The 27,702-nt window shown below is 50.1% G+C and overlaps 1 protein-coding gene across 1 annotated transcript in view; it reads left to right on the top strand.

Moving 5' to 3' along the window:
• The window catches only part of Prkce (protein kinase C epsilon), a 486,812-nt gene that overhangs the window by 458,392 nt on the left and 718 nt on the right, over positions 1–27,702 (top strand). The window contains exon 14 of the mRNA XM_051159732.1: positions 3,781–3,927. Within this exon, the coding sequence (XP_051015689.1) occupies positions 3,781–3,927 (147 nt within the window). The remainder of the gene's footprint in view (positions 1–3,780; positions 3,928–27,702) is intronic.

Genomic DNA, 27,702 nt, shown 5'->3' with positions numbered 1-27,702 from the left:
CAAGCATTGTGTGGGAGTCTGGAATCACACGCCCTCTCCTGCCTCACCTCTCTTTGCTCCCTTACCTTCCATGGCTGCCATGTTAGACAACTCCTGACTTTAGCTGAGACCTTGCAGTATAACCTTTTTTAACACAAGGAATTCTCGGTGGCATTTTCCCCGAGCAACCTCTCACTGGACACGTGCCCCACTGTGTGGGAGGCTTGTTCTAGCCCACCCTCACACCTTTAAACACAGAACATTCCTGGAAACTCTGTCATCCATCCTCATAGCATACTATGGAGGACTGGGCATGTAGCTCAGTTGTAGAGTGCTCATCTGTCATGCACGAAGCCCTGGGTTCAATACCCAGCCATGCATAATTTAGCCCTAGTAGCACATGCCTGTCTGTCATACTTGCACTTGAGGAGGCAGGACGAAAGAGCTCAAGGCCATTCTTCAGCTACATAGTGAATTAGGGGCCAGCCTGGGCTACCTGAGACCTGTCTCAAAGACACAAACATCATCATCATCATCATCAGAGAGAGAGGGCTCAGGAGGTAAAGCACCCACTGTCCAGCTGGACTGCACACAGCATTTGTTGCAACACGGAAGACTGCTCTCAGGTCTCGGGCTGTTCTCTTTACCCTAGTTTACAAGGTGAAATAAATGCCTTTGGTCTACAAGAAGGTGAGATGGCAGGTGACTTGAAGCATGGTGGGGCTAGAGTTTGCTTGAGAGAGACACACCTGTCTGGGGAGTGTCCACTCCTACCTCCAGCTGATTGCAGGCCTGCCGCAGCAAGGACTTCCTTCAGCCGACTTGCCTTTCTAAGAGGAAGCTTGGAACCCAGCTTGCCGTAGCATCATTCTCCATCTGATTCGAATTCCTTCCCTCAGAACATGCGGCTGAAGCAAAGCTGGAAGGCTCACCCTCGCATGCCACCTTTGATCCATGCTCCTTGCGAGTACACTCCTGGTCCCTGCTCCAGCTCTGCCCACCTAGCCCCCACGCCCCCAACCTGTGTTCTCACTTATTTAAATAACTGCCCACCCAGCCCCCACACCCCCAACCTGTGTTCTCACTTATTTAAATAACTGAGACACATACTGAGTCTCCTAAAATGCCAAAAGTACACCATGGGATCATGGGATGCTGTAAGAGGCCTTTGTCGTGTCCCCACTTCCGCCTGCCTGATCCCCACACTCTGTACCTCATAGATGACTCAGGAACGGAATTTTATACAACCTTCCAAACTTCTTTAGGTGTACACCATGCAGTTCAGACACGGACCCTCACTGCTTCCCCTTTCATTGTTGAAACAGAACGTAGGCTGCTCTGCGTCTACTTCGTTCTTCCAGAAGGGTCTAGTACTCCCTCCACAGAACGTTGTGTCTGCCTGTCTCCGAGCTTAAAAAGGCCCCTGAGGCAGCTGTCATGGGGGTTCCCCCACCAAGGACCATCCCAGAGTGATTATCTAGGGTGGGGATGTGAGCCTTCTGCTCTTGTTCCCAGATTCCCCACCAGGCCCCAGACAGCTGGTCTCTAGCACTGGAGAGAGCAGGAGTCTGCCTGGTAGATACCAGCTCAGTCTTTCTGAGAGTTCCCTGCTCACATAGCAGGGGTGTGTGTGTGTGTGTGTGTGTGTGTGTGTGTGTGTGTGTGTGTGTGTGTTTTATGTATGTGTGTGTGTGTGTGTGTTTTATGTATGTGTATGTGTGTGTGCGTGTGTGGTGCATGTGTGTGGCTTTTGTTATGCATGTGGTGTGTGTGTGTGGTGGTGGTGCATGTGTGTATGGTGTACATGTGTGTGTATAATGCACATGTATGTATGGTATCTGTGGTGTGTGTGTGCGGTGTGCATGTGTGTATGTGTAGTGTGCATGTGTGTGGTGTCTGTGTGGTGTCTGTGTGGTGTGTGTGTGTGTGTGTGGTGGTCATGTGGTGTGTGTGTGTGTGTGTGTGTGGTGTTCATGTGGTGTGTGTGTGTGTGCGTGTGTGTGTGTGTGTGTGTGTGTGTGGTGTTCATGTGGTGTGTGTGCGCGCGCGCGCGCGTGTGTGTGTGTGTGTGCGTGTGTGTGTGTGTGTGTGTGTCTCCTTACTCTCTCTCTTCCTCTCTCCTCTCTCTTTGGATGGGCCAGGCAGCGCCATGGTTTTGACACCCTCCCTCTAGACACATATCCAGCAAGTCTGGAGATAGTGACGTTGACACAGTTGCAGGGAGTGTGTAGGTGCTGACATGAGATGCAGCACAGCTGCTGCTGAAGAGCCTGCAGCACACAGGACAGCCCCACAGCAAAGAAGGACAGCAGCGCTGGGTATGAGAGCTGCTGACGCCTGGGGCTGCACAGGTAGCTCAGTGGTTAAGAGCATGAGCTGCTGCTAGAGAGGCTCCAGGTCTGCTTCCTGGCACCCACGTTGGGCAGTTGGCATCTGCCTGTGACCCCAGCCCCAGCACATTGATACTGTCTTTTGAATTCTCCCAAACTGCACATCCCCACACATATATAACTACATATAAGTTAAATGTTTAAATAAATACATTTTGAACGAAAAAAAGAAAGAAGGAAGGAAGGAAATAGGGAGGGAGGAAAGGGGAAAGGAAGAGAGAGAGAGAGAGAGAGAGAGAGACGCGCATTGACCTACAAAGACTGAGGGGTTAGAGGTCATACTGTGTTAACTGTTGACCGTCTGAGAAGAGAGCCTCTGGCCCAGGGCCCAGGGAGTTACCACAGGGGTTCATCCCTAAGCTGATCTTCCCTCTCCTAGAGGAGGAAGGCAGGACAGGCTGTGGAAGGGAGGAAGAGCCCTCTGCTATTCTTTGGAACCTCTGTTCCCTTAGGTTGTCACTTGGTATTTCTAAGCCTCTGTCCCTAGAGCTATGTCATTGAAGAATGTTTCCCATGGGGCTAGAGAAGGCCATTTGTATCATAAAACAGTAAACAGCGCATGCAGCAGCGGGCGGCCATCTTGCTGCTGTTGTACTCAGCACAGTGGCCTGGGCCTCAGGTCGGCCTCCTATTCAACCTTCAGGTTACCAAGCTCAGGTAGGAGGCAGGAATGGAGCCCGTACTAGGTGGATGTATCACAGGGCTCAAGGGAAAGTGACTTTGAGACAGCTTATAATTTAGGTTGACAAGAAGCATGGTACTCAGGATACCAGCGGAGCAATGAACACTTTGACTGCTTATTAGGGAATGCTAAGGCACTGCAGGGACACTCGTCCAGAGATTGAAAGTAGGCAGACCGCAAACTGAGACACCTCCATATGCCAAAGGAAAGAGTATAGGCCAGTGCAGGACATCTGAGGTCATCGAGCTGGGGTGACTTCCTGGACATGAGTCTTCCTCAAACTTGAGGCTTCTCGGCACTCCTCTGCCCTCTTCCCGGTGGCGTCCCCTCCCCACCTGGCCATCTTTTCTTACCTCCTTGCTGTGAGTGACTCTCTAGAATTCAGTCTCTGCTGAAAAGACTTGAACATCTGGGGTGGCCAGAGACCAGGAGTCAGGTCCTAATCTCAATGCGGTACGTTGCCAGCTGTGCATCTCCAGCCCCTTAAGTTCCTCCCCTTATGACATAGAAGCAGCAACGGGACTCACAGGGAGGTGGACCCATAGCTGTACTGTGTGTAGAGTGCTGCCTGGCACACACTACGTCATATAATCAAGAGCAGGACGCCCTGAGAGTGAGGCCCCTGGCATGCAAACGCAGGTATGAGAGGCGACGTGAAAGGCCTTCTCTCACGACCCTCCTCACGCAGGGAGGCTCCATCAGCTCTCATGTCTTCCTTCGCCCCCACAGTTCATGACCAAGAACCCCCACAAGCGCCTGGGCTGTGTAGCAGCGCAGAACGGGGAGGATGCCATCAAGCAACACCCGTTCTTCAAGGAGATTGACTGGGTCCTGCTGGAGCAGAAGAAGATCAAGCCCCCCTTCAAGCCGAGAATTGTAAGTGGGGCTCCCAGCCCACCCCTCCATGCTCACCTGGTCCTTCTGCACAGTCTGTGGGGTATGGCTGAAAGCTCAGGGAGGAGGGCGCCTCCCCCCAGAACGTGATGCCTATGGCACAGTGCTCTTGCCTCCTCAAGCTTTGTTGTTTGTTTCGATCAGTTATAACGATGCTAGCTTTCCACGTGACATAGAGATACATACAAGTCGTTTTCTTTTTTTCCTTTTTCTGAGAGATAGGTGGGGATTGTGCTTTGAAAGCGTCCACATAAAAGAAAATACTCGCTCAATGCTTGTCATGGTCCTTACGTGGCAGAGGGTGAGGTGAGATCGAGGGACTATTGCAAGAAAGGCTGACCCAAAGTCCTGCAAGGAGGACTGGTCTTTCCTGGCCTTTATCACAGTCCTGTTTCTCAACCATCCCTGCCTTCCACCTGCTCCAGGGCACAGTCTACGCTGACCTGCACATACAGTGCCAGGCACAGGTGATCAGTGGGGATCAATGGGACAGGACACTCAGAAATTGGACAGTGGACTACAGTTTAAGGCTTGACCACGTCCTGCAGGCTGACCTACTGTGTTGGAAGAACAGACAATATAATCCCAGGGAGGGGTGTCAAAATCCCAGTATTCCATGGCGCACTGAGGTAGTCGTTCAGACTGGGAATCTGGGCGGCCAGCTTCCGGCACCAGGGAACTGAAGGAAAAGTTCCTCAGACAGGGGCCCAGCCCCAGGAGGCTGGCAGCAGAGGTGAGACCATCAACCAGCCATGTTCTATCAGAGGAGACCTTCCTCCCTCAGTTGCAAGGACAGAAAAGACCCTTGGGTGCTCAGTGGGTCCCCAGAGAGAGGTGGTTGTTAGGAGACAATGTGCTCCAAGCCACGGAGTCAAACGTGAACAGGTTGATACAGCGTGGTGCTAAGGCTCGCCACCATTCCCACACCGCTGTCTGCTTTGCTTTGTGTGATTCCTGGGAGACACACAGCTTGGAACAGGCCAGGCTTGGAGTCCCTTTCTCTCAGTGAACCTCGCCTCCACTTTAGCCCATCTCACCACAGCTCTGCCCCCTCCCCCGTACCGCCCCACCCCCATCAGGCCTAAGCTGTGGGTTGTGTAGATAGGGAAGATCAGAGATTCTGGATGTTAGGAAAGACAGAGCCCTCTGTGTGTGCCAGCTGTCCTGCCTGGTGGCTTGGCCTGGGGCCACTGCAAGTAGTCTCAGAGGACACGAGTAACTGGATACCTGCGCGTGTGCAGCAGGTCACCAGAGGCCTCGCTGAGGGAAAGAAACTGAAAGGTCCAGCCCGTGGAGTGGATTATAATCATTTCCATGTAATCTAACTTGATGAATCCCTAGGGAAGTGAGAAGCAGAGCTTTTAATAGTTCAGGCTCAACTAACAAGAGCCCAGGTGAGAGCAGGGGCCCCTAGGTGTTATCAGCATTTGTAGAACGGTGTGAGCTTATGTGGAGACTCCAGGCCAGGGAGCCACTTTCAGTCAGACTCATAGAGGACTAGCAGACCCAGAAAGGCCGGATGAGGACACAGGCTCAGCCTCTCAAGACAGTGTATGGAAAAGCGGTCCAAGGAAGCCCCATGGAACTCTAAAGAGAAGAAAACACTAGCGTGGACAAGGGAAGCAGGTGTTGGAGAGAAACTCCTAGAAGGAAGGAAACAAGGGAGAACTTGAGCCACAGTTCCTAAAGGATGTTTACACGAATGGAATCCCTAGGGCTAAGCTCTCCCTGGGGTCGAATGGAAGATGGGGTAGAAGAAGTGGCCACAGGCCTTGCCTAGGATTATTTACTCAAATCCAAAGCAGGCTCTTGGACTTAGGCAGTGGTGAGACATGCCACTTCCGAAAGCGTCTCTTCACACTCCATCAGTCCAGGACGTCCTTGCTAGGTTTCCAATCTTCGGCACTCTCTCTAGACTCTTGTCCTCACCCTTCTGTGTCTTCTACAACAAGGCGTTCTGAGAGGAACCACACCCTGATCGTGGCCACCCCAAGAGTCAGAGCGGAGTGACAAGAGGGCCGTGAGAACAGTGTGAGGTGACTGTGAGCCGGGGACCTGGGACAGAACTCAGATGCCAAGGGAAGGGTGAAAAAGTGGGGAACAAATGGAAACAGGCTAGCTCTTGTCTCACTACACCACCTAGCAGGTTTCACCCAGGCTCAGGCAGGCAGGGAGCCCCTTCAGGTTGTCCCTAGAAAGATGGGAGGATATTCGTAATAGGTAAAGGTATAAGGAGTCCCAGAAACCAGAAGGGTCTGGGACCACACTTCCCTGAACCCCAGTACACAAGAGCCAAAGACTTCTCTTACTTAGTCTCTGGGTCTAGAAGCAGGATCCTGCTCTGTTCCTTTGCTGGGGACACACGTGAGCTTCTGGTGGCTTTCTTTCCCTGTGAGAATATGTCCAAAAGAAAGGACTGGGCCATTAGGGCTTCCAACATCCATCTTAGTTTCTTACTGCTGTCTCTGCCATTTCCATGGAAACCATCTTGTGTATGTGTCCCCACCGTGCCCCAGACTGCCATGCCGGAAGTCAGGGAAGGATTCGCTGGGCTGATTACGTATGAGGAAAGTGGGGAGGAAGTAAGGAGACTGTGCAGGAGGTGTTTCTGGTCATGCTTTTGAGCCCTCTGGATTGTTCACAGCTACAGTTTTAGGTCTTCCAAGACTTGACCAAGGTATTCAAATATTTGATCATATTTCTATCATTGGGATCTAAGAGGTCTCTCATAAATATCAAATTTGTGCGGTTAAAAAAAAAAGGGAGACAGAAGGAGAGAAAAAAAAAAGTTGTTTTCAGAAAGGTGTCCTAGCTCTGTCCTGAGACACGGAAGAGGCGTTAGTCTGTGCTACCTGTGTGCTCAAGTCTAGCTGAAGATGTTGAATTAAATTAAAACCATTCCCTTTGTCATCTGGGCAAACCTCAAAGGCCCAGGGTAAAAACTCAAATGGGTTTTCTATGGGCTACTTTCTGCATGTAGCCACCTAGCTCAGGATGTCTGCCTAGACCAGGCAGTAGCAGCCGGCAGGCCAGCTCTGGGCCCCATTAGCAGGTGCAGCCTCAGGCAGCGCACTCACCCACAGGTTGCTGGGGAGAGAGGTACACACTGCCACAGAGCCCTCCTTCTACTCAAGGGCCAGAGGTGCCATTACAAGGCTGGCTTTCCCTGGCTCAAGGTGACTTAGACCTCAAGGACACGCCATTTGCCTTCTGAGAGGGAACTCAGGAGGGCAAGGTTTTGGCAGCTGGAGGAAAGCCAGTTCCACAGTGGGAAGAAGCAGTGAGGGACAAGGGACCACATGATCAGCCAGTGACACTGTGAGATTCTTGCATCTCATCTTATAGACAGATGCCAACTGAAAGGATAGATACTGTGGGAGGAAAAAGACAACATTTATGAACAAACAGAAGCAGCCTCGCTTGTAGTTGTTGCTAGCCACAAGGGGACATTGGCCACCCATTGGCAAGCAAATGAGGCAGGTTCAGGAGAAAAAAAAAAAACACACACACACACACACACACCTACTAATACCAAACATCTTAACAAAAAGCATGGCCAAGTGCTAGGATGCATGAAAAAGCCTGAGTTTCTTCTCTTTGGGATTAACTCTACTTGCTCTTCAGCTATGCCCTGTTGACCAAAATGCCATTGTTCCTCAGAAACCTACTCAGTAGCTATTGTCTCACTTGCCTTACTGGCCACCACAGCAGGTGACCTGCCTGTTGGGCCTGTTGGGCCCAGGGGTGGTCATAGCATCCGAAAATAGCCACGATGTAGTATTTTGTGTTTCCAGACCTCTTAAGTCTCTCCAAACTCATTCAGCCAGACCTGCCTCTGCCATGGCTGGCTCACCTGGAGACTGGGGCCCTCCTCACACCCGCGAGAGCTTAAGGATACATCAGAACAGCTTCCGACCTGGCTCCCATCCCCCTCCACAGGAAGCCTCCTGCCTCTGAAGATATCACCAAAAAGATTGTCCAGATTGGAGGCTGGAATTTGGCCTCTGGTCAATTTCCATCACATACCTCCTCCACTGGCTGCTGTCCCTGAAGGCTCTGCCTTCCTGGCATGTTTGCTAAGCTGGGATTCCAACGCCCCTGGCACCTCAGTGCCTCTGTGTAACCCTTGCTCTGGTCCCCAGATGTTATGAGTGCAGCTGGCTTTCCAGCCTGTAGGTTGTCACCCTTTGTGTGTTGGCCCATTTGGTGCCTCTACTTCAACGTGGAAAGTTTCTTCTTGTGTGTCCTCCGTCCTCGTGGCTCCTGTATAATCCTCCTGTCGCCTCTCTATGCACTCCCACACTGGATTGGACATAAAGTCTGATCAGCAAAAGCCAGTAAAAAGACTTTGATGCGAGAGATAACAGCCAAGCATGAACAGTCCGTCTCACTGGAGATATCCTTCCAAGATGGCAGCACTGTCTAATCACTAACGAGTGTCTCTCTCATTTAGCTTTTATGCTCCTGGTAGGCTTACCTTTGGGCGGGGAACATAGAGGGAAGAGATGTATCTGGTACGGTTGACATTGCAGACTGCTGGGCTAGTCAGCTCACTTCTGGGCCGGATTTGTTGCCCCCTCCCTGCAAAGCATTAGACCCTGAGACCACAGCTCCTAGGGATTTGCCACCATAGTGGGAGCAAGCCAGTTAGAAGGGAGAGCGCTGCCTCCCAGAGACCTAGCTGTCCTCCGTGAGCGCCAAAGGCCCTGAGGGAAATGCTGGCCGAGTAAACTTCTCTTTGTGTACGTGTTCTCTCTTTTCAAGTTTGCTTCAGTGTGAATGTCCCTCTGTAAGGTAAGGCTTCCAGAGTGGGGAGTCTCTCCAGGTAGGTGAGCCCCACAGGCCCGGTGACATAGAGGCCCCCCCCTTCAACCTCATGATCCGTCTCCATTCAGCCATCCACGCTGCATGGCAGGACCCCAAGGGAGGCCCCTCCTGCATGCCCCTGCATGACTGAGCTGTGCTGAGAGAAAACCTGGGAAGTGGGCTCGAGAACTCACATCCTCACTGATTTAGCCCCAAGAGGAGCCCTGCTGGGTAGGCATCCCCTACCCCTAAAGCTAAGTCCACCTCCCCAGAGACCCTAAGAGCATGGATGGTAATACAGAGGCCAATGAGACACCATCGTCATCTTCCATCCTGGTGGATCAGGACCAGGACTTTGCTGGGTCCTTCATTAAAGACACTTCCAAGACAATGTCCATGTCAGAGTGAGATCTCTTGGCCCCTAAGAGGGTATTGACTCTCACAAAGAGCCATGGATCTAGAGCCGATGTCTAGAGGCCATGGGAAAAGCTTGCTTATGTGGTGGCATGGTACAGTGCACAGGGGACTGGCTTTGATTACAGACAGCCTGGGGTTGACTGTGATTGCTCTCTCAGGATAGCCTTGTGATCTTGAGAAATCACTTCACCCTGACCCTCTGACCTAGTCCATAAAATGGAGTGAGAATAGTTCTCTCACAGAATTGAAAACACAACCAGTTGCAGGCCTGAGATGCTTTGTGTACCCCTGGCTTCTTGGGAGCAGTTAGTTCTTCTCTCTCCCCTCATGACTCCGTCCCATAGTCTGGAGGCTCTCTCCTCCTCTCTCACCAAGCCTCTAGGAACCAAGAGTTGAGTAACGCAGGAAGTCATATGATGTTTGGAGGCTGGGCTCGTGAGATGGACACAACCATGGCCTCCCACTTTGGCCTATGGGATCTTAGAGCAATGAGTACTGCGCCTGCTACCCAGAGAACAGGAGAGTAAGGAAGACCAGGAGCCTAAAGGCAGGGGAAGGCTGGTCTGGATACTACCCCTGCCACACAGAGGACAAGAGAGCTCCAATCATGGGGTGGCACCACCACTCAGGGCAGTACCCATCAGAAAGCAAAATGATACTGAAGGTCAGGGAGAAATGCCTCTCAGGAGCCTGCGTGGAGCCTGCTGGGTTTTCATTCTGAGGCAGTCATTGGTGCTGCAAGAGCGTGGCTCACCAAATGGGGGACTCTCAAGTCTTTGTCCCTCATCATAGTGTCAAAGTTCCTTCATAGTATAGTCACTTGGTTTTGAGAATAGAGAGCTCTGTAGCCCAGGCTGGGCAGGAACTAGCTCTGTAGTCCAGGCTGGGCAGGAACTAGCTCTGTAGCCCAGGCTGGGCAGGAACTAGCTCTGTAGCCCAGGCTGGGCAGGAACTAGCTCTGTAGCCCAGGCTGGGCAGGAACTAGCTCTGTAGTCATCCAGGCTGGGCAGGAACTAGCTCTGTAGCCCAGGCTGGGCAGGAACTAGCTCTGTAGCCCAGGCTGGGCAGGAACTAGTTCTGTAGCCCAGGCTGGGCAGGAACTAGCTCTGTAGTCCAGGCTGGGCAGGAACTAGCTCTGTAGCCCAGGCTGGGCAGGAACTAGCTCTGTAGCCCAGGCTGGGCAGGAACTAGCTCTGTAGCCCAGGCTGGGCAGGAACTAGCTCTGTAGCCCAGGCTGGGCAGGAACTAGCTCTGTAGTCCAGGCTGGGCAGGAACTAGCTCTGTAGCCCAGGCTGGGCAGGAACTAGCTCTGTAGCCCAACCTGTCTTCAAACTCCAAATCCCGCTTCTTCAGCCTCCTAAGCGCTAGGGTTATAGGCTTGTACCACCACATCTGGCTCAGGTTGCCTCTTTTTCTCTCTGTGAATGAGATCAACACATGCATTCCCTCTGCCTACATTCTCGGTTGTGTTCTCAGCTGAATAGAGCTGTATGGCTCTGGGTACCCTATTTTTAACATGGCAGCTGTCACCAATAGACACCATTCCAGGGCACAGGTGTCCCTTTAGCCAAGCAGTTACGGGGATAAAACCCAGAGAAACCATTTTGCCATCTGAGAATCCTGATTGCAGGAGTATTCCTCTAGGTTGCGGTTTTAGTACCCGTACCCTCATAAGCACCCCAGGAAAGTGTCTGAGCCTGACCACGCTGTTCTGGACTTGATGAGGCATTTCTTTAGGCTCATGAATTTTTCCATTATGGCTTCCTGGCTGTTGCATTGGGCTATGCCTTCCTAAGTTCATTAGCATAGTATTCATTGGAATTAATTTCCTCCTTGCCCTATCAATATTTGAGCATACGCATACACCCACACCTACCTGTTGGGAGCGGAGGAGGATCCCTGAAGCTAAACGTGATGGAAAGGGAGAGGAGCAGGGGAAATCGGGGCCAGGTGGCTGGAGCAGCAAGTCTGGGCAGACAAAGATGCTGACGCTTAAGGAGAGAGAAGCACCCAAGAGAAGTTGGCTTTAGGCCACTTCTGGTGAGCAGGACTTATGGAACCTGCACCTGGTCCTTTCTCTACAGTCCTGGAGGAGACACTGGCAACAGCAAGGCAAAAATCTTCCCACCAACACTCTGCCAGCAGTACCTAGACAGAGGGGAGGTGCGGGGAGAGACTAATTGAAATGTGTAAGTGATAGTAGTGATTACAGGATCCCAGACTTACTGACAGGGCCCAAGGAGAGAGGCTGTAAGCCTCGCCTTTCAAAGTGACAGGACAGAGAGGGAAAGATGGGGTGAAGAGGAAGATCTCACCAGGCAGGCTGGATGCAGGCCCTCCATGATCTTTCCAAAGTGAAGGGGCTTGACCACACGCACGCAAGCCATCTTTTAGCCACGTCTTTTTGGGATTCTTATTTCTGAGGTGTACTCCCCCCTGAAGGGTTTCCATGGAGCCCAGAGTGTCCTTTAGCATGTGCGGTCCAGATGATTCAGGGTTGCTAACGGCTGGGCCGGTGAAACATGCAACCTCCTGCCTTGAGTGGTGACAAGCCGTATAGATTGTGCTTGTCAAGTTGAGATGACCTTCGGAGGGAACTACGTCTTTCTTGGAGACAGACTGTAGCCAGCCTCCCTCTCCTCCCATAGCAGCACGCGCGCGCAGACACACACACACACACACACACACACACACACACACACACACACACACACACACACATGCCCCCAGCATTTGCCAACAATAAAGCTTGAAGCCTTCCCAGAGAGGTACTGAGCTGGAGCTGGAGCCAAATAATCCATAATAGAGTCACTCCAAACTATTGGAGTCCAGAATTATACACTTAGAGGCCAAAGGGAAGACACTAGACACCTGGGTGCTGGTCCCTGTTGTCTGTAGCACCCCAGATCCCTTCCGATGAAATAAAGAGTTTAAGCCTTAATGTCCCCTGCAGTCCTCCACGCCAACACACTTCATAAGGGAAGGAATCTGCGAGGTTCTACAACTTCTCGTGACAAAATGTCCATGTACCATAACATTTTGGTGAATTTTTGAAACATCTGTACCCACATATCTGCTTGCCCAGTGAGTACAAAGAAAACCTACACCTTCTCCAGAAATTTCTGGTTCCCTTAGCTTCACACAACCTTGATTTAGTTTTTCTAAAAGAGAGAGTCTACCCTTCTGTCTTCGAGTGTGTTCATGTGTAGTGGCAGGCGTAGGGGTGTGTATATACACAGTGTGCATGTGTGTATGGGGCCGGAAGTGACATCCAGTGTCACTCAGGCACTATCCACTTTTCTTTTTGATACAAGGGTTCTTCATAGACCCAGAGCTCACAGATTAGGCTAGGCCAGTTGGCCAATGAGCCGGGGGCATCTCCGCACCTCGGCCTTTCCAGTGTTTGGATCGCAGGTTTGCCATTCCTGGCTTCCGGGGATGGAGTCGGGGGCGTCATGCTTGCACAGCAAGCACTTGACCAACTGAGCCATCCCAATCTCCTCAGGTTTCCTCTTGTTATCACTGTTTCAATTGGTTTTCTCAACTTTTATGTACATGGAACCACACGGCGTGACTACTTTTTGCTTGTTCGTGTTGCGTCTTCTCCTCAGCATCATGCCTTTAAGGGTAGGGCTTGTATTTTTAAGTGTTTATTAAAAAAGATCCCAATCATGCATTGATGTAGAGAGGAAGGCCCAGCGGACCATCTTAGACCTGTGAGCCAAGGTCAGCAATTTCTACTGAGGAAGTTCTGCAGCCTTGATCAGACGTGCATTCCGGTCCCCTCACCCATCCCCCACAGTTAGGATGCCTCCTGATACACAGTGGGTATTTGGTCTATTTGGAAGATGAGCGGATGCACTCTGTAGATCTTAAGAGATCTCCACAGTGCTTCTCCAGATAATATTTCTCTCCCAGATTAACCTCTAATTCTCTTCTCACCTTTTATGGCCCAAGACCCATACACACACTGTGCCTGGAAGTTTAGGGTAATTAGATCCTATATTAGGAAACCTGAAATTGTTCTTAAATGGGGAGAGAAAGTGGGTGACCTCACCTTGACGTGAAAGGCATATACTTGAATGTTTACAGTTCTTGTTTCAAAGCCAGCAGGCAGCGGAATAATAAATCCGAGGCCAAGAGAACTGATTTCTATCTAGCACATTTTCATAAATAAGGCAAAGATGAAGCGGGGCGGGGAGACTGGTGGATAGAGAACCCTGGAATTTGCCTGGACCAGACAGCAAAGTTTCCCTCTTGAAAACTCTAGTTCTTAGCAATGAGACTGCATTGAAATGTCCACAGTAGGTGGCAAAGGTCGCCACGGTCAGCTGCAGAGTGAGCTCAGGTGTGCCAAGGTTTTCTGCCTGCTTCCAACTGGAGACACAGGCACAGATGCTCCTGCGGCATGCCCAGCCAGGTGCAACCTGCTTATTGCAGAGCGTTGCTCAGTGGCCTTGGCCCAAGAAGCCATAGCAGGCAGGGTGACATCCCCCCCCCTAGAGCTTTTCAGCCCTGCCATTTCTATATTGTGCTCAGACTCTTGCCCCGCCCCCTACAGGTGTTTCTTATTGTACTTTGGGTCTTCCCAGTGGCTGTCCAATCAGTTCAGTGTGTATGTGTGTGTGTGTGGGAGGGGGGTTCATCTGAAAAGGCATAGGTTAGGGTGGGGGAGAAATAGAATACAGAACACATCACAGATAAAACATTTAAAGTATGGTTTGCTGAATCTTGGATGGTAGCATGAAATGATATGTACTACAACATACATAGAGACCCCAAGTTTCTAACGGCTATGAATTAGGTGCATATTACACCCATAAAGTATAAGAAATGACCCTGAAATATTTTTAAATGTTTATTTTATTTGTGTTGGGGGCAGTGTTGTGCACGCACTTGCCTAGCTGTTTGTACGTACAGCACATGCATGTAAGAGCTCACAGAGGCCAGAAGAGGTGTCAGACCCCGGGCCTGGGCTTTCGGATGGTTGTGAGCTCTCATGTGGGTGTTGGGAACCAAACCCAGGTCCTCTGCAAGAGCGTTAAGTTCTCTTAGTCACTGAGTTTTCTTTCTACCCCAACACCCAAATCTTGATAGTCGTGGTGGCTGATGAACTGAACAATGTGAGGTGAATGCATTTTCTTTTCTTTTTTTCTTTCTTTCTTTTCATGTAAAGCTTTTACTCTGAGACATCATGGGGAAAAAAATCTTACAGGCACACATGGAGAAAACATGATCATAGGATGAAGATAACACAATTAATCGCATCAATGCCTGTCAGCCTAACATGGAAGCTGACGCCTTGGGAGTTTGACAGTGCAGCCACAAGCAGCTGGCAGAAATCACAGAACTGGCGGCTTTGGCTGGACAGGGTTCTTATAGCTAGTACACAGATCACCACATCTAGGCCTCCTGGCAGGGCCCAATAGGAGATGGGAAGACACACGCCAGGGAACCCAGCCTCAGGCAGAACAAGCTAAACACTAGTCCTGATTCACTGCTTGCTGACTGGCTGAGGGCCCCGTGGGCAAGTCCTTTAAGGCGTCCAATCCTGGCTCCTATCTTCCCAGGAGGATATGGCAGCATTCCTTCACCTCCCTATAGAGCGAGTGCAGGCATCCAGGTGACAGGCACCTAAAGCACTCCATGCAGAGCCCACAATCTAGCCAGGTCTGTAGCTCTGAACTTTATCGCTTTTCCCCACAAGAAGAAAGTAAAGCTATTGCAGGCATCCTGGTGGAAAGAAACACTAGGCAGATACCCTCATAGCGCTCCAGGCTACAAGAGACAGCCACTGGCTGAGCCATCAGTCTTAAGTGCCAAGAAAGAGGAGTTCCAGACATGGAGGAAGAAGCTGGAGGTGTGAGGACAGGACCAGGGGCTTGGGGGATGGTTCCTCAAGAAAGCATTTCTTTCCCATGTGGCACCAAAAGACCCATGTCATTACAGCAGCTTTCTGGGCTGGTATGCGGCATTGTGAAGGAAGGGTAACCCTCCCCTGCCCTCAGTTCTGGTGCTGAAGGGCAGCCGGGCCTCCCAACCAAGCAAAAAACGAGCCTGCTGTTGTCTGCTGGACTCCGCAGAGCTCATTCAAGCAAAGGGAAGTTTGCTTGTCAGACCTGGGCCAGGCACCGTGGGTGACAGAGGCACATGCAGCAGGTCTCCTTGTTCTGGGTGCTGACAGCTTTCCTGGGGCACCAAGACTAAAAGTATGGTTAGAGACATTGCTAGGCCATTTGTGAATTCTAGACCCAGTTGTGTCCATGTGCGCTGTAGGGCAGCATGGACTCAATTGGCACCAAGTGGTTCTTGGCTGGAATTTAGGCTTTATACTTCTACTGTCAGGTTTTATGGTCAAAGGGCCCAAGCCAAAGCATTCCCGTGTGCAGAGCTGGGCAGGCCTAGGCGGTTGCTCATGGGCATTGCCCACAAAGCTTCATTCCCAAGAGTGGGGAAAAGGTGAGCCTGGAGCTAATGGTCTCAGACAGTTGGCCCTACTTGTCCTTAAAGGTCAATTTTAGAAAGAGCCTTTGATACATGGTCTAGATCCAGAAGAGGCCCCTGTTATTTACAGCCCAGCCCCCCACCCCATAAATCATAATATAGCCCTTGAGGCCTGAGGGGTTCCTCATGCTGGGGACTCACTCCTGTGTTCTGAAGGTCTTAAGCCACGGGGCCTTTCCAGTCCTGGAAACCATCTCAGGGTTTGTCCCGGGGTGTGTTACTCAGAGAGAGCCGTGGTACCACAGAAAGTCAGCTTTTATATGGGGATGCTTCAATGCAGTGCTGAGGAGGATAAACCCAGAGTCTTGCATGCTAGACAAGTGTTCTCCCACTGAACTGCACCCCAACTCCAAACCAGGGTGCCCCCCACTCGAGGAACCTGACAGCATATTCTCACCAGGAAAACCTGCATCTCCCACTCCATAAAACACAGCTATGTTGTGCCACATAGTATGCAAGGGAATCTGAAGTCCCTCCTTGAATCAACAACGTATCCAGGCCGGAAGTCTGTGAGAGTCTGATGTCAGCATCCATGAATAAAGTTTTATTGGCATGCTATCCAGGGCCAACCGGTTACATAGTGTGCACGGTGCCTTTGTGCTATAAGAGTGGCGTTAGGGACGGCTGCGACAGAGACCACCTGGCTCACAGAGCCTAACATGTTTATTATCTAGCCTTTTAGGAAAATGTGTCAACTCTTGCCTCAGGGAGTGTATTAGTCACCTTTCTTGTCGTCATAGTGACAAAATGCCTGACAGAACAGCTCCAGACAGAAGAGGTTTACTAAGCTCTCTGTTAGAGAGAAATGCAGAGACCCTGTGGCTGGGAAGACATGGCGGCAGGAACAAATAAGTAACATATTTAGCTGGCCTCTTCCTTTTACCTTTATCATTCTGTCCAGAGCACCCAGCACAGGAAATGCTGCCATCGCTTTCATGGTGGGTCTTGCCCTGCCCATTTAAAATTCTCTGGGGAGACACCCTCACAAATAATGCCTAGAGGTAGGTGCCCAGGTGAGGACCACAGAGAGAACCAGCTGTCACAATCTGGGCACCCAGACCCAGAGCCTTCTAGGAGCTTCCAAACCAGCCCTGCAGCCAAAGAGCATGCCAACAAGTGTTAGAGGTATTGTGACCACCTGCCCTGTCCTGTGATGGAGGCCAGGCTTGTCTGGGAGGCACAGCTAATGCAGACACAGGAACCAGCTGAGCCCTCTTGCTTTGGGAAATAGTTGTTGAGTGTGAGGAGAGGAGGGGGTAAGTGCACGAATTCTAGAGCTGCTTCTGTTTTTCTTTTCCTAAAGTAACTTTGCAAGTGGAATTATTATTATTTTTTAATCCTTAAAGTTGAGCAAACAATAGCTGAGAGGAGCGGGGACTTCCGTCCTAAGGCTGGCCTGCCAACCCAATTGTGCTTAGTCAGTTGTTCAGAGTGCCCGGTGGCCTGAGATAATTTGGCTCATTTTAAAAACACATTGGTAGCCAGGAGTAGCGACTTATACCCACAATCCCAACACTTGGCAGGTAGAGGTAGGAGGATCAGGAGGAGTTCAAGATCAGCCTTGACTACCAAAGACAGTGTCTGCAAAAGCAAATAAGTATAAACAAACACACAGACAGCGTGGGAGGCATCTCACAGTGGAAAGGTACTGAGTTCACAAGTGTGAGGCCCTGAGTTTGAGCCCCAGAACCCATGTGAAGAGAAGGCACCTGAAGTGAGATGAGAGGGAAGTGGAGGCACGAGGGTCAGCCAGAAGCTCATGGGCCAACAGCCCAGAGTCATGAGCACAGCCGAAACAAGAGCTTCTGCCTCAGCAAGGTAGGCAGCAGAAAGCAGCTCTGGAAAGTTATCATCAGACCTCCACATACATGGAGTTGCACATATGCACATGCACACACACACACACACACACACACACACGCACACACACACACCAAATTAAAAAGAGAAAGCATGTACACATGTATAATATATATAAATGCATATATCTATAAATGTATATGTTTTATTCTTGCTTATAAATACATGCATATGACTATTCCTAGGGATGGTGAGCAATGCCTGTAATCCCACGACCAAAGAGACAGGGGATGACTCTGAGTTCTAGGCCAGCCATGCTATAGAGTAAGACCCTGTCTCAAAAGGGGAGGGAGGGAAAGAAGGAGAGAGAGAGAGACAGAGACAGAGACACAGAGACAGAGACAGAGAGAGAGAGAAAGACAGAGATATGGAGAGAATGTTATTCCATGCCCCACAGAAGTAGCCTAGAGAGAAGAGCTGCCAGATTGGGCTGGGGTGTGTGGGTTCCCCATCTGTGCCTCCTCTGGTTCCTGTCTTTATGTTCCAACTACCTCTCCCCAATGCCCTTTGCCCTCTTTGGACCAGGGAAGGGCCAGGAACTGAGCAGTTCTGCATTTGGCTGCTGTAAACCTCATCATTCATGTTTTACAGGAAAATTGGTGTTGATTTTTTTCCTCCCACTCAAGGTGCAAGCAACTTTATGAAATTAGAGAGCAATATCTACCGACAGTCTACTTGTCTAAGACTGAATTGGCAAATTTTGAATATCAAAATCAGGAAAGTGCAAGTGGGGGCACTGCTGGGACATTGAGAAGCCCTAAGAACAGGTGGTGCGATCAGGGAAGGCACATGGACTCCGTTTGTCTGACTCTGCTGCTCCCAGGGCCCCTAGGCTCCTAGCACTGTGTGTGTGTGTGTGTGTGTGTGTGTGTGTGTGTGTGTGTGTGTGTGTGTCTGTGTGTGTCTGTGTGTGTCTGTGTCTGTGTCTGTGTGTCTGTGTGTGTGTTTTCTTCATAGAAAGCAGGAAGTGCAGTGTCACAGCAAGCAGTGCTCAGAGCAAAATCTGGATTCTTCCATTTGGTTTTGCTATGTTGCCTTGTTTCAGAAGGCGGAAAGATGGCCCACCAGGATGCAAGTGTACACACCACTACTGCGAATGCTATAGCAGGGAGCGTAAAGGGGAAGAGTGAGGCACAAACAGAAGTTGTTTCTCTCATTCATTTTTGCTTATTTTTGAGATTGTAACTTAATTACATTTCTCCCTCCAAACCCTCCCATTTACCCCACTCTACTCTCCTTCAAATTCCTGGCCTCTTTTGTCATCAATTGTTATTGCATGCATACATGTGTTTGTATGTACCTATATATGCCTGAACACAACCTGCCGAAGAAGATTCTTTTGAGTGATCACACATGTTGCAGTTTGCTATAACAAAGGCTGGTCAGTTCTAGATTTAGTGGGCATGGGAGATGAAAGCACAGCACTGCTAGGAAGTGAGACCGGACAGAAACCTCTCTTGGATGGTAACCCAAAAGATAATGCTGCTTGTTGGCAGTTTCAATCTGTTTGAGAAGGGCCATGCTAATAATTTTCTTTGTTGAATGGCATTTAGGGTTCCCATTTGAGTGTATTCAGCCTCTTGCTACTTATAACACATATGTGGGGAGCGGTCTGAACAAGCCCCCCTGGCTCAGCTGACCTCTGTGGAACTCCTCACAGGCACTCGTACAGACTTGTCTTCTCCGTGGTCCAGATCCCATCAAGTGAGCATGCCACCCATTTCATGGCTGAGCAAATGAGGGCATAGCTATCCTAGAATTTGCCCGAGGCCAGAAAGGTTTATAATTGGAGAATCCGGAACAAAAACTAGAAGACTAGAGAGATGCCTCCACTCTTAGGAGCACTGGCTGCTTTTCAAGAGGTTCAAGTCTCTCCATCCACATGGGAGTCCTACAATCATCTGTATAGGGTCTAGGACAGTGGCTCTCAACCCCCAATCATAAAATTATTTTTGTTGTTACTTCATATCTGTAATTTTGCGACTGTTAGGAATTGTAATGTGAATATCTGATGTGCAGACTATCAGATGTGACTCCTGTAAAAGGGTCATTTGACAACCCCCCCAAAGGGGTCACGCCCCACAGGTTGAGAACCACTGGTTTAGGTGTTCAGGAACAGCTGGACTGCTGAGTAACCTTCCTTTCAAAGAATGGCTTGGAAGGACATCCACTGGGGCTCACTGGTAAGCCCTTTCAGATGTCTCCACTTCCTTTCCTTTTTCCAAAGGAATAGCAAGCCAGATGTGGTGCCGCACTTGGGAGGGAGAGGCAGGTAGATCTTTTTGACTTTGAGCCCAGTGAGTTCCAGGGCAACCAAGGCTACACAGAGAAGCTGTCTCGATAAATAAATAAATAAATAAATAAATTAATTAATTAATTAATTAATTAATTAAAAGCAAACAAACACAAAGGAATTATCAAGTGTGGATAGAAGTGGAGAAACTGAGAAGAAATGCCCGCAGTTAGCGTGAACTTCAGCGGGCTAAATCCAGAACTGTAGACTCCAGACGAAGCTTGCTGACATCAAAAAGGCAGGGGCGGGGGCATTTGAAACTGGTACGAAGAATGCGACCCACCCCTCCGTGCACAGCCTCAACCAGGCTGAGCATCTAAACTATCAGAGCTTTAAAGCACAGAGGCTGGGCCGGCCCTCCACTGCAGAGTTCCTGAGTCTGGGGCAGGGCTTAGGGTACTGTACAGCTGTGTGTTTCTGATAGACCACAAGCCTCTGTTAAACAGCGACCAGGCTGGGGCTGTAGCTGGGTGGCTTGAAGCTATGGGTTCTGTCCCCACCACCACCACCGCGACTCCTATGCATGTACATACACGTGTGTGCACGCACACGTCCCAAAGGACAACACTAAATGAAGCGAAGCCATGATGCCTGTGACAAATTTCCCCAAGGAGAAATATATTTAAAATACAAAGAGCAGAGCAAGAACTCCTTAGAGGGAACCGAAAGCAAAGAGAAGCTAATTAATTACGTTTCCTAAGTCTCACTTAGGCATCCCTAACAGCTCAGGGCTACCTCAGCTCAATTAAGGAGACTGAGGGGACAGAGCACAGGGCCGCATTGGTTTAGACCCTCCCAGGTCATTCGTGTGTGGCTCCGGGACTGAGCTCTAGGCCCTGTGGCTGAAGGTTCCGCTATGATCGCTCCAGCTTATGGTAACTTGAACATGACAAAATAGACGGGCAGAGGCAAACAGAGACAGGCACATAGGCTCCGAACATTCAGGAATAGTATTTAGGAAAATATGGGTTTTTAAAAAAATAGATGTTACTTCTAATATTTTTACATATACTATTTATGTGTGTAGGGGGCATGCATGCACATGTGAGCAGAGGTCGGAGGTGAATTTGCAGGAGTTGGTTCTTTCTACAGTGTGGTTCCTGGGGATCCAGCTCAGGTCTCAGGTTTGGCAGTAGGTGCCTTTACCTGAGCTGGGTATTCTTTAAACGAGAATCTAAATTTAAAAAAAAAATTATTTATTTATTTCTATTTTAGATGAATCAGTGTTTTGCCTGTATGTATGTCTATGTGAGGGCATTGGATCCCCTGGAACTGGAGTTAGACACAGTTGTGAGCTGCCATGTGGGTGCTGGGAATTGAACCTGGGTCCTCTGGAAGAACAGCTGGTACTCTTAACCCCTGAGCCATCTCTCCAGCTAAAATTTTTAATGAGAAGTCATTTGTGGATGTTTAGAGAGAGACTGGTAAATCACTAGGAGCCAGGCTGGTGGAGAACTGCTCCAAGTGTGTGCTTCTCCCAGACAGCCCACTGCACAGTCCCCAAATCTCATCCTCATAGGCGCGGTTTTCAGAAATGAATGCCAGTGTGGCCCCTGCTTTCTGCATTTTGTCTGGCCAGGGTCCCTAGCCCGTTGAACAATGCCACCCACACTCAGAGTGGGTCTCCCGGGCTTGGTTAAACCTTGGCCATCCTGCTCTTATAGACACTCCCAGAGATTTGTCTTCTCTGTGGTCCAGATCCCATCAACTTGACAATCAAGGCCAAGCATTACACCATCATAGACAGCACAGATCAAATTTAACTGTTCCCACCAAGACAGGCTAACACCACTGCACTTGGCATTTCTCAGACAAGGGGCAGGAATTGAGCTGTCTGCTCTGGCTACCACTTGGTAAGAGAGAGGCGGACAAGAAAAGCACATGACACCATCTTGGCTAGATGGGAGCTATGAAAAATGCTGTGGACATGTTAGTGCTGGAATAGCTCTCTATAACTTTGGCCCTGCCATCTGTAAAGAAAATCTAAAATTATAAAGGGAAGCAGGCAGTGGTGGTGCACACCTTCAGTCCCAGCACTTGGGAAGCAGAGGCAGGTGGATCTCTTGAGTTCAAGGCCAGCCTGGTCTACAGAGTCTCGGGACAGCCATGACTACATAGAAAAACCCTGTCTCAAAATAAACAAACCAAAAAAAAAAAAAAAAAAAAAAAAAAAGAAGAAGAAGAAGAAGAAGAAGAAGAAGAAAATTAAAAATAAAACTAACAGTCAATTCATCCTGAGCATGATGAGACATGCCTTTAATCCCAGCACTCAGGGTAGAGGCAGGCAGGTGTCTGAGTTTGAGGCCAGCCTGTGTGTAAGCAGATTTACATATGCTCTATTGCTGAACATATGGGACTTAGAATGGTGATGTTTCAAAGCTGAGGGGTTAGATAAATGAAAGGAAATTATTTCAGGCTCCTAAGCATCAATTACCTACCCCTGTTGCTTCATGTTCGGAGTGGGTACCTCAAATACTGCCAACCATATGTAATACATGAGGGAATGTGACCCACAGGACACATTGTGAGAGCCAAATCCAAGAGGCAGTTCTGTGAGAACTTGGGAAGAAAGGGAGATGAGAGAGGCTGCGGTTGAGGGATACTTAAGAGGGACCCAAAGGGAGACCATATACAGGTACCATGTACCCCTTGTTTTCAGCCATAATCATGTGGTGTAGTTCCCTGGCTCTTTAGCACTGTGCTATGTTGACGCCATCGCTCACACCAAGCACAGGCAGAGCGTGAGAGAGACCAGCAAGACGGACATTTGAGGGCCGGCCCCATGACAGTCTGCAAGAACACTGTCACCAGCTAATCTGGACATCACATTAGGACAGAGGCAGATGTCCCAGAGGCAAACAGCACTGCTCCTCCAAGAGCTGCAGTTAAGGGCTCAGTGTGTGAGAGCTGTGAGAGAGTCATCCTTGCTGGACAACAAATAGCCTGACCCCATCTTGGTGCTAGGGTCTGCGGTGCTACCTAGGAACATCCTGGCCAGAAGCAAAGGCGGACCCCTGGAGCCTTGTTCCTTGGGATGCAGTCTTTCAGATGGAGGAGGCTATGAAGCTGCTTCCACCGGCTTCTGTAGATGCCACAAGTGTGCCTCTTCCATGAGCCTAGGCCTCCATAGCTGAAGAAGTGTTGACCTCAGACATATGTACCCATTAAGGCCCTAAACACCTTTGCCTTGATGGGATCTTCCCAAACCCCACGTGGGTACTGTCTCTCTCTTTTACTTGTAATCAGAGAACTAGCTCTGTGCCTGCAAGCACTAGGAACAAGACAGCCTACCACTTAGGCCTAACTCCCACTCAGAGACCCCCCCTGGGGGGGGGGACTCAGTCCTCGTCTAGGCTGTCCAACTGCACACTCCTCATAAGTCAGACCTTAGTGGCCACCCCACTCCCACCTCCCACTTCCCCAGAGGACAAACCCCTCTGGCGGAACGGCAGCCATTGGCCCACAATCTAGGTCACTTCGCTGGCATTAGATACAGTAGCATCAGGAGCCTTGTTCACTTCTTGCAGCAGATGCCTACGGGTGTCACTAAATGACAGGCACGGTGCTAGGATGCAGTTGGAGTGCTGAGCTCAAGCCCGTCCCTGCTTGTGTGGGGCCCTGAGGGAGGCCACGGTGGGTAAGAGTGGAGGCATGGGGAGTGAGGGGGGTGCAGGGCGTCTATCCAAGACCCTTCTCTGACACGTGGAGGGGGGATAAGCAAGGCTTCCTGAAGGAAGGGCATTCATACTGAGGTGAAAAAGAGCAATGGATGAGGACCTACAGGCAAGGAAAAGAGTGGGTGCTCTGGACAGATGATGAGCTGTACAGAGGACAGAGGCATGGCAAAGAAGCCCTGTAAGTTAGGAGCATCTAATACTTCCACAGTGCCCAGAGATGATGCCATGGGGTACAGGAACTTGGGACTTGGTTCTCAGTGTTGTGAGGCACCCTAGAAGACTCTACGCCATTAAAGACAGTCCGGGACATTCAGACAGGCCCACAGTTAACACCGGTTTAGTATGTAGAGGCATAGAGAGGAGTACAAAACTGTCCCCTAGCCTCGAGGTGCTGTTCAGTGGCACACTGCGTAGACTGTGCTGGGCTCCACACCTGAGAGGTGTGTGATGTCGGCCTGTGACACACAGTGCCCTCAGCTGCCAGGTTCCCACCCAGCACATCTGGCATCCTACAGGGAAGGCATTGTCACTGCCACAGTTTCACACATAGAAATACCGGTGCCTACAGAGCGTAACCAACAACATCAGTGTCCTATAAGCAGGGCAGGACAATAGCAGGAACACCGTGGTCTTTGTCTTCCTCTATGCAGCCTCCCCTGAGTGTGGTCCAGGGTTTGTGGGGAAGGCTTTGTGAGGAAGAGAAGGTCTTCAGAGTCAGAACGATGCTGTGTGCATGCCCAGTGCCACTTCCTGGGATGCACGGTATGGGCACTGGGAAGGCCATATGAACTGACCAAGGGCCACAGACGGTAGTATCTCTGAAAAGTCTGAGGTGGAACTGTGGAGTTCGAATCTTGGGTGTCCTCTGAAGAACACAGAACTATTTCAAAGAATAAAATTAGGGAGCAAAGGAGACAATCTCAGCCCTTTGTGATTTGGGAGGTGCTATGCTGCCTATGCCAACGATAAGGAGACTGAGTGACTTGGAAATCTTCCCAAGCCTCGGGTCTCCAATGATCAGGAACTGCATCCCATGGGGCTGTTACCTATTTACATTGGAAATGGGTTACTAACATGTACCTAAGATGTCTCCCAGGAAAACGGGGCCGGGAGCCAAGCTGTGCACGGACTTGTGACCAATCTGTAGAGGTCACTAAAAATGTCATTCTCTGGCATGGGGATGTGACTCAGTGTTAGAATGCCTGCCTGTCATGTGCAAGGCATGGCTTTGATGCCCAGCAGTCTTCCTTGATGGCATGTAGGAGAGAGACATGGCATGCTTTCTTGAATGCACTCAAGTGATTCTGGGATGCCCAAGAGAAACCCAGAACTGAGCTAAGTGACTCTCCAAGCTAGCTCACGATAGAATCGTCTCTAGATGTACTCGCAGAGCCTGGCTGTTGAAAACACACAGACCCAGCGAGGTAGGAAGTGGACACGCTGCGACTCTAGCTCTTGCCAGGCCCAGTCGACCTCAGGAAAGCAAACCAGTTTCTGTGACTAATGAGCACCCATCCGCCACTAGTGACTGACTGCTGAAACACGAGCAATTAAGTAAACAAGGGCAGCCAATGTCAAAGAGCCTACGGGTTCTCTCAGGCGCTTTATACGCACTTGGTGGTGGCTAGCCAAAAGGGTATACCAGAAAGGAGGTCTCCTGACCAAGAGTTCCAGCCCATCAGGCCATCCAAATGGGCCTTTCCTCCTGTCCTCGCCTACGGCTTTGCCTTCCCTCCTCTGGAAGCCCTTCCACTCTGACCACCAGAGTACGTGCCACTTGGTTACCCTGTGGACAATACCTGGCACTGTACAAGTTGTTGCCACTATCCCTCCTTCCACAGAGATCCTCTGAAGAGCTGCGACTGCAGTCTTTCCCCCAGCCATCACCCTCCCACAGCTTGCATCACCGTGGGGACCAGTTTGTTGTTCAACTCTGAGGCAGCTCTTTGCTCAGGCCCTTCCTTCCCTCTCTCTGAAACCCCTGGAGGAGAACGGCTAGTCTGCCCCCCCCCGCCCCGCCCCGCAGGCCAGCCTTCCGGCTGCAGAAGACCACACTTGCGTCTGAGTTCCTCATCTGAAGGGAACACAGACAACCCCAGCCATAAATCCTGCTTCTGGAAGTTTCTTTCATTCTCTCTGTCTCCTCTGTCCTCCTTCAGAGTCTCTGAGAAACCAACTCTTCCTGTGGTTCAAGCCCAGAGAGACATCAGGCCTGACTGCTGAGGACAGGAAAGAGTAGTTCATGCCTGCTCCTTCCTGCCCATCATTCTGTCTAATCTGGGTCACTGGGTTGGCTCCTCTGCCAGCTACCACACACTATCCTCTCTCACTGTGATGCCCAGCTCTCCCCGTTTACCTATGCCAGACCCTTCAGGCTTTATTTCAAAAGCCTATTGGCTCCTTCTAAAAATGTCTCCTGGCTGGACTTGACCCTTGCCATGTATGCCTTGTCATTTCTACGGGGTTCATCTCTACAACTTCTACAGGGGCGGGAGGCAGCATGTTGAGACCTGGATGTGAGTCTGGCTCTTTCCCAGTTGGGTAACCCCAGCCAAGCCCCAAATCTCTCTGAGTCACAGTTTCCTCCGCTATAGAACTGGAATCAAAATATTTGCCTATTCTGAGGATCAAGTGAGTGAATGAATACAAAGATGCTTGGGGAGCTCTGGACCGGTACCTCTCAAACTTCCCCATAGAATTTTCCTCTTGGGAAAGGTGTGAATGCATTATTCAAGAGGGCGGGAGGGAAAGTTTGATGTCAAACTTGAAGAAGTTTAGCCTAAGCAAAATGGACAAGGTTCCTTTCTTCTAGAATGTCTCAGAGATTGTCATTGACTCATAAGCGTGGCAACTGTCCAAGAGCGCACGTGCGCGCGTGCGCGCGCACACACACACACACACCCTTTTGTCTCAAAGGTACTGTTTTTTTTTTTTATAGACCACTGTGTTATCATCTTTAAGGTTGCATGTTTACACTGAGAATAGCATATTTCATGATTATTCTTTCTATAAGATGTACCCCTTTCTGTAAGTAGTAACATCTAGGTCACTAACCAAAGGCAGTACCAGCTAACCAGTGCCTAAAGGAGCACTGCAAGAAGGCCTCCAGTCTCCCCACTGCACCCCATACTGCGCTTGGTCCTCTGGGCATGGCACAGAAGGCCTCTCTGGTCAGACTCCAGCCGTAGCTCCTGACCATCCCTCACTGGGCTCTGGCCCAGGCAGCTTGGCAGACCCAGGTGCTGTGCATACATGTTACACACTCTCGACCCCTGCTTTATCCTACCTTCCCCCCATTTGTACCACCACGTCTTAAACCATCCTTCAGATCTTAGTCAAACCCTGGCTTCTCCAGGGAAGTTGTTTTCTAAAACAAGCATCCCAGGCAAGCGCATTGCCTTTCTCGCTCATCGGTAAGCCCTTGAAGGTAGGGTACTGTTGATCCCTCACCCTCTCTAAAAACTAGGGTGTGGGGGTTGGTTGGTAGCTATTCTCCACTCACGCCCTCAAAACCAGGAGCCACACACTTTTCCTCTGGGAACATGAACATCTAGCTGGGTTGTCCTTCTCATCAGAGGAATAAGTCATACTGGGTTTTCTGACTTAATTCAGTAGATGCTTATTTACTGTGGCAGACTACTGCAACCTGAAGTTGACTAGGAGGGGCTTATGCTCTAGACCTGCGGTCCTCAATCTTCCTAATGCTGCGTGCGACCCTTTAATACAGCTTCTCACATTGTGGTGACCCCCCCAACCATAAAATTATTTTCATTGCTACTTCATCTCTGTTGCTACTGTTATGGTTTGTAATGTAAATATCTGATATGCAGGATATATCTGATATGAGACCCCCTATGATGAGGTCACTTGACACCCCCAAAAGGGTTACAGCCCACAGATTGAGAACCATTGGATCAAAATATCACAGCAAGTCCGTGTGTTGAGTCAATACTGGGGGTAATGGCCAAGGCATGGGACCATAAAGTGAGGTGATGGTGAGGGCAGATGGAAATCAAATAAGGCATCCCTATGGTCTGTCCGTGGCCCATCCTTATATAGAGAGGTCTAGAGAGGTCATGCGCAGTACATATGGCGGGACTGTCAGGTCTGACTCTATGGGAAGAAAAAGCACTGGGGACTTTGAGCAGGTGGATTTGAGTTTGTCCCCTGGGCACAACAAGGACTGTCTTCATGGAGCTT

Source organism: Acomys russatus, chromosome 1 (assembly GCF_903995435.1).
Source record: "Acomys russatus chromosome 1, mAcoRus1.1, whole genome shotgun sequence".
Classification (NCBI taxonomy): Eukaryota; Metazoa; Chordata; class Mammalia; order Rodentia; family Muridae; genus Acomys; species Acomys russatus.
The sequence above is the reverse complement of the archived record's forward strand: the minus strand, read 5'-3'. Positions and strand labels throughout refer to the sequence as shown.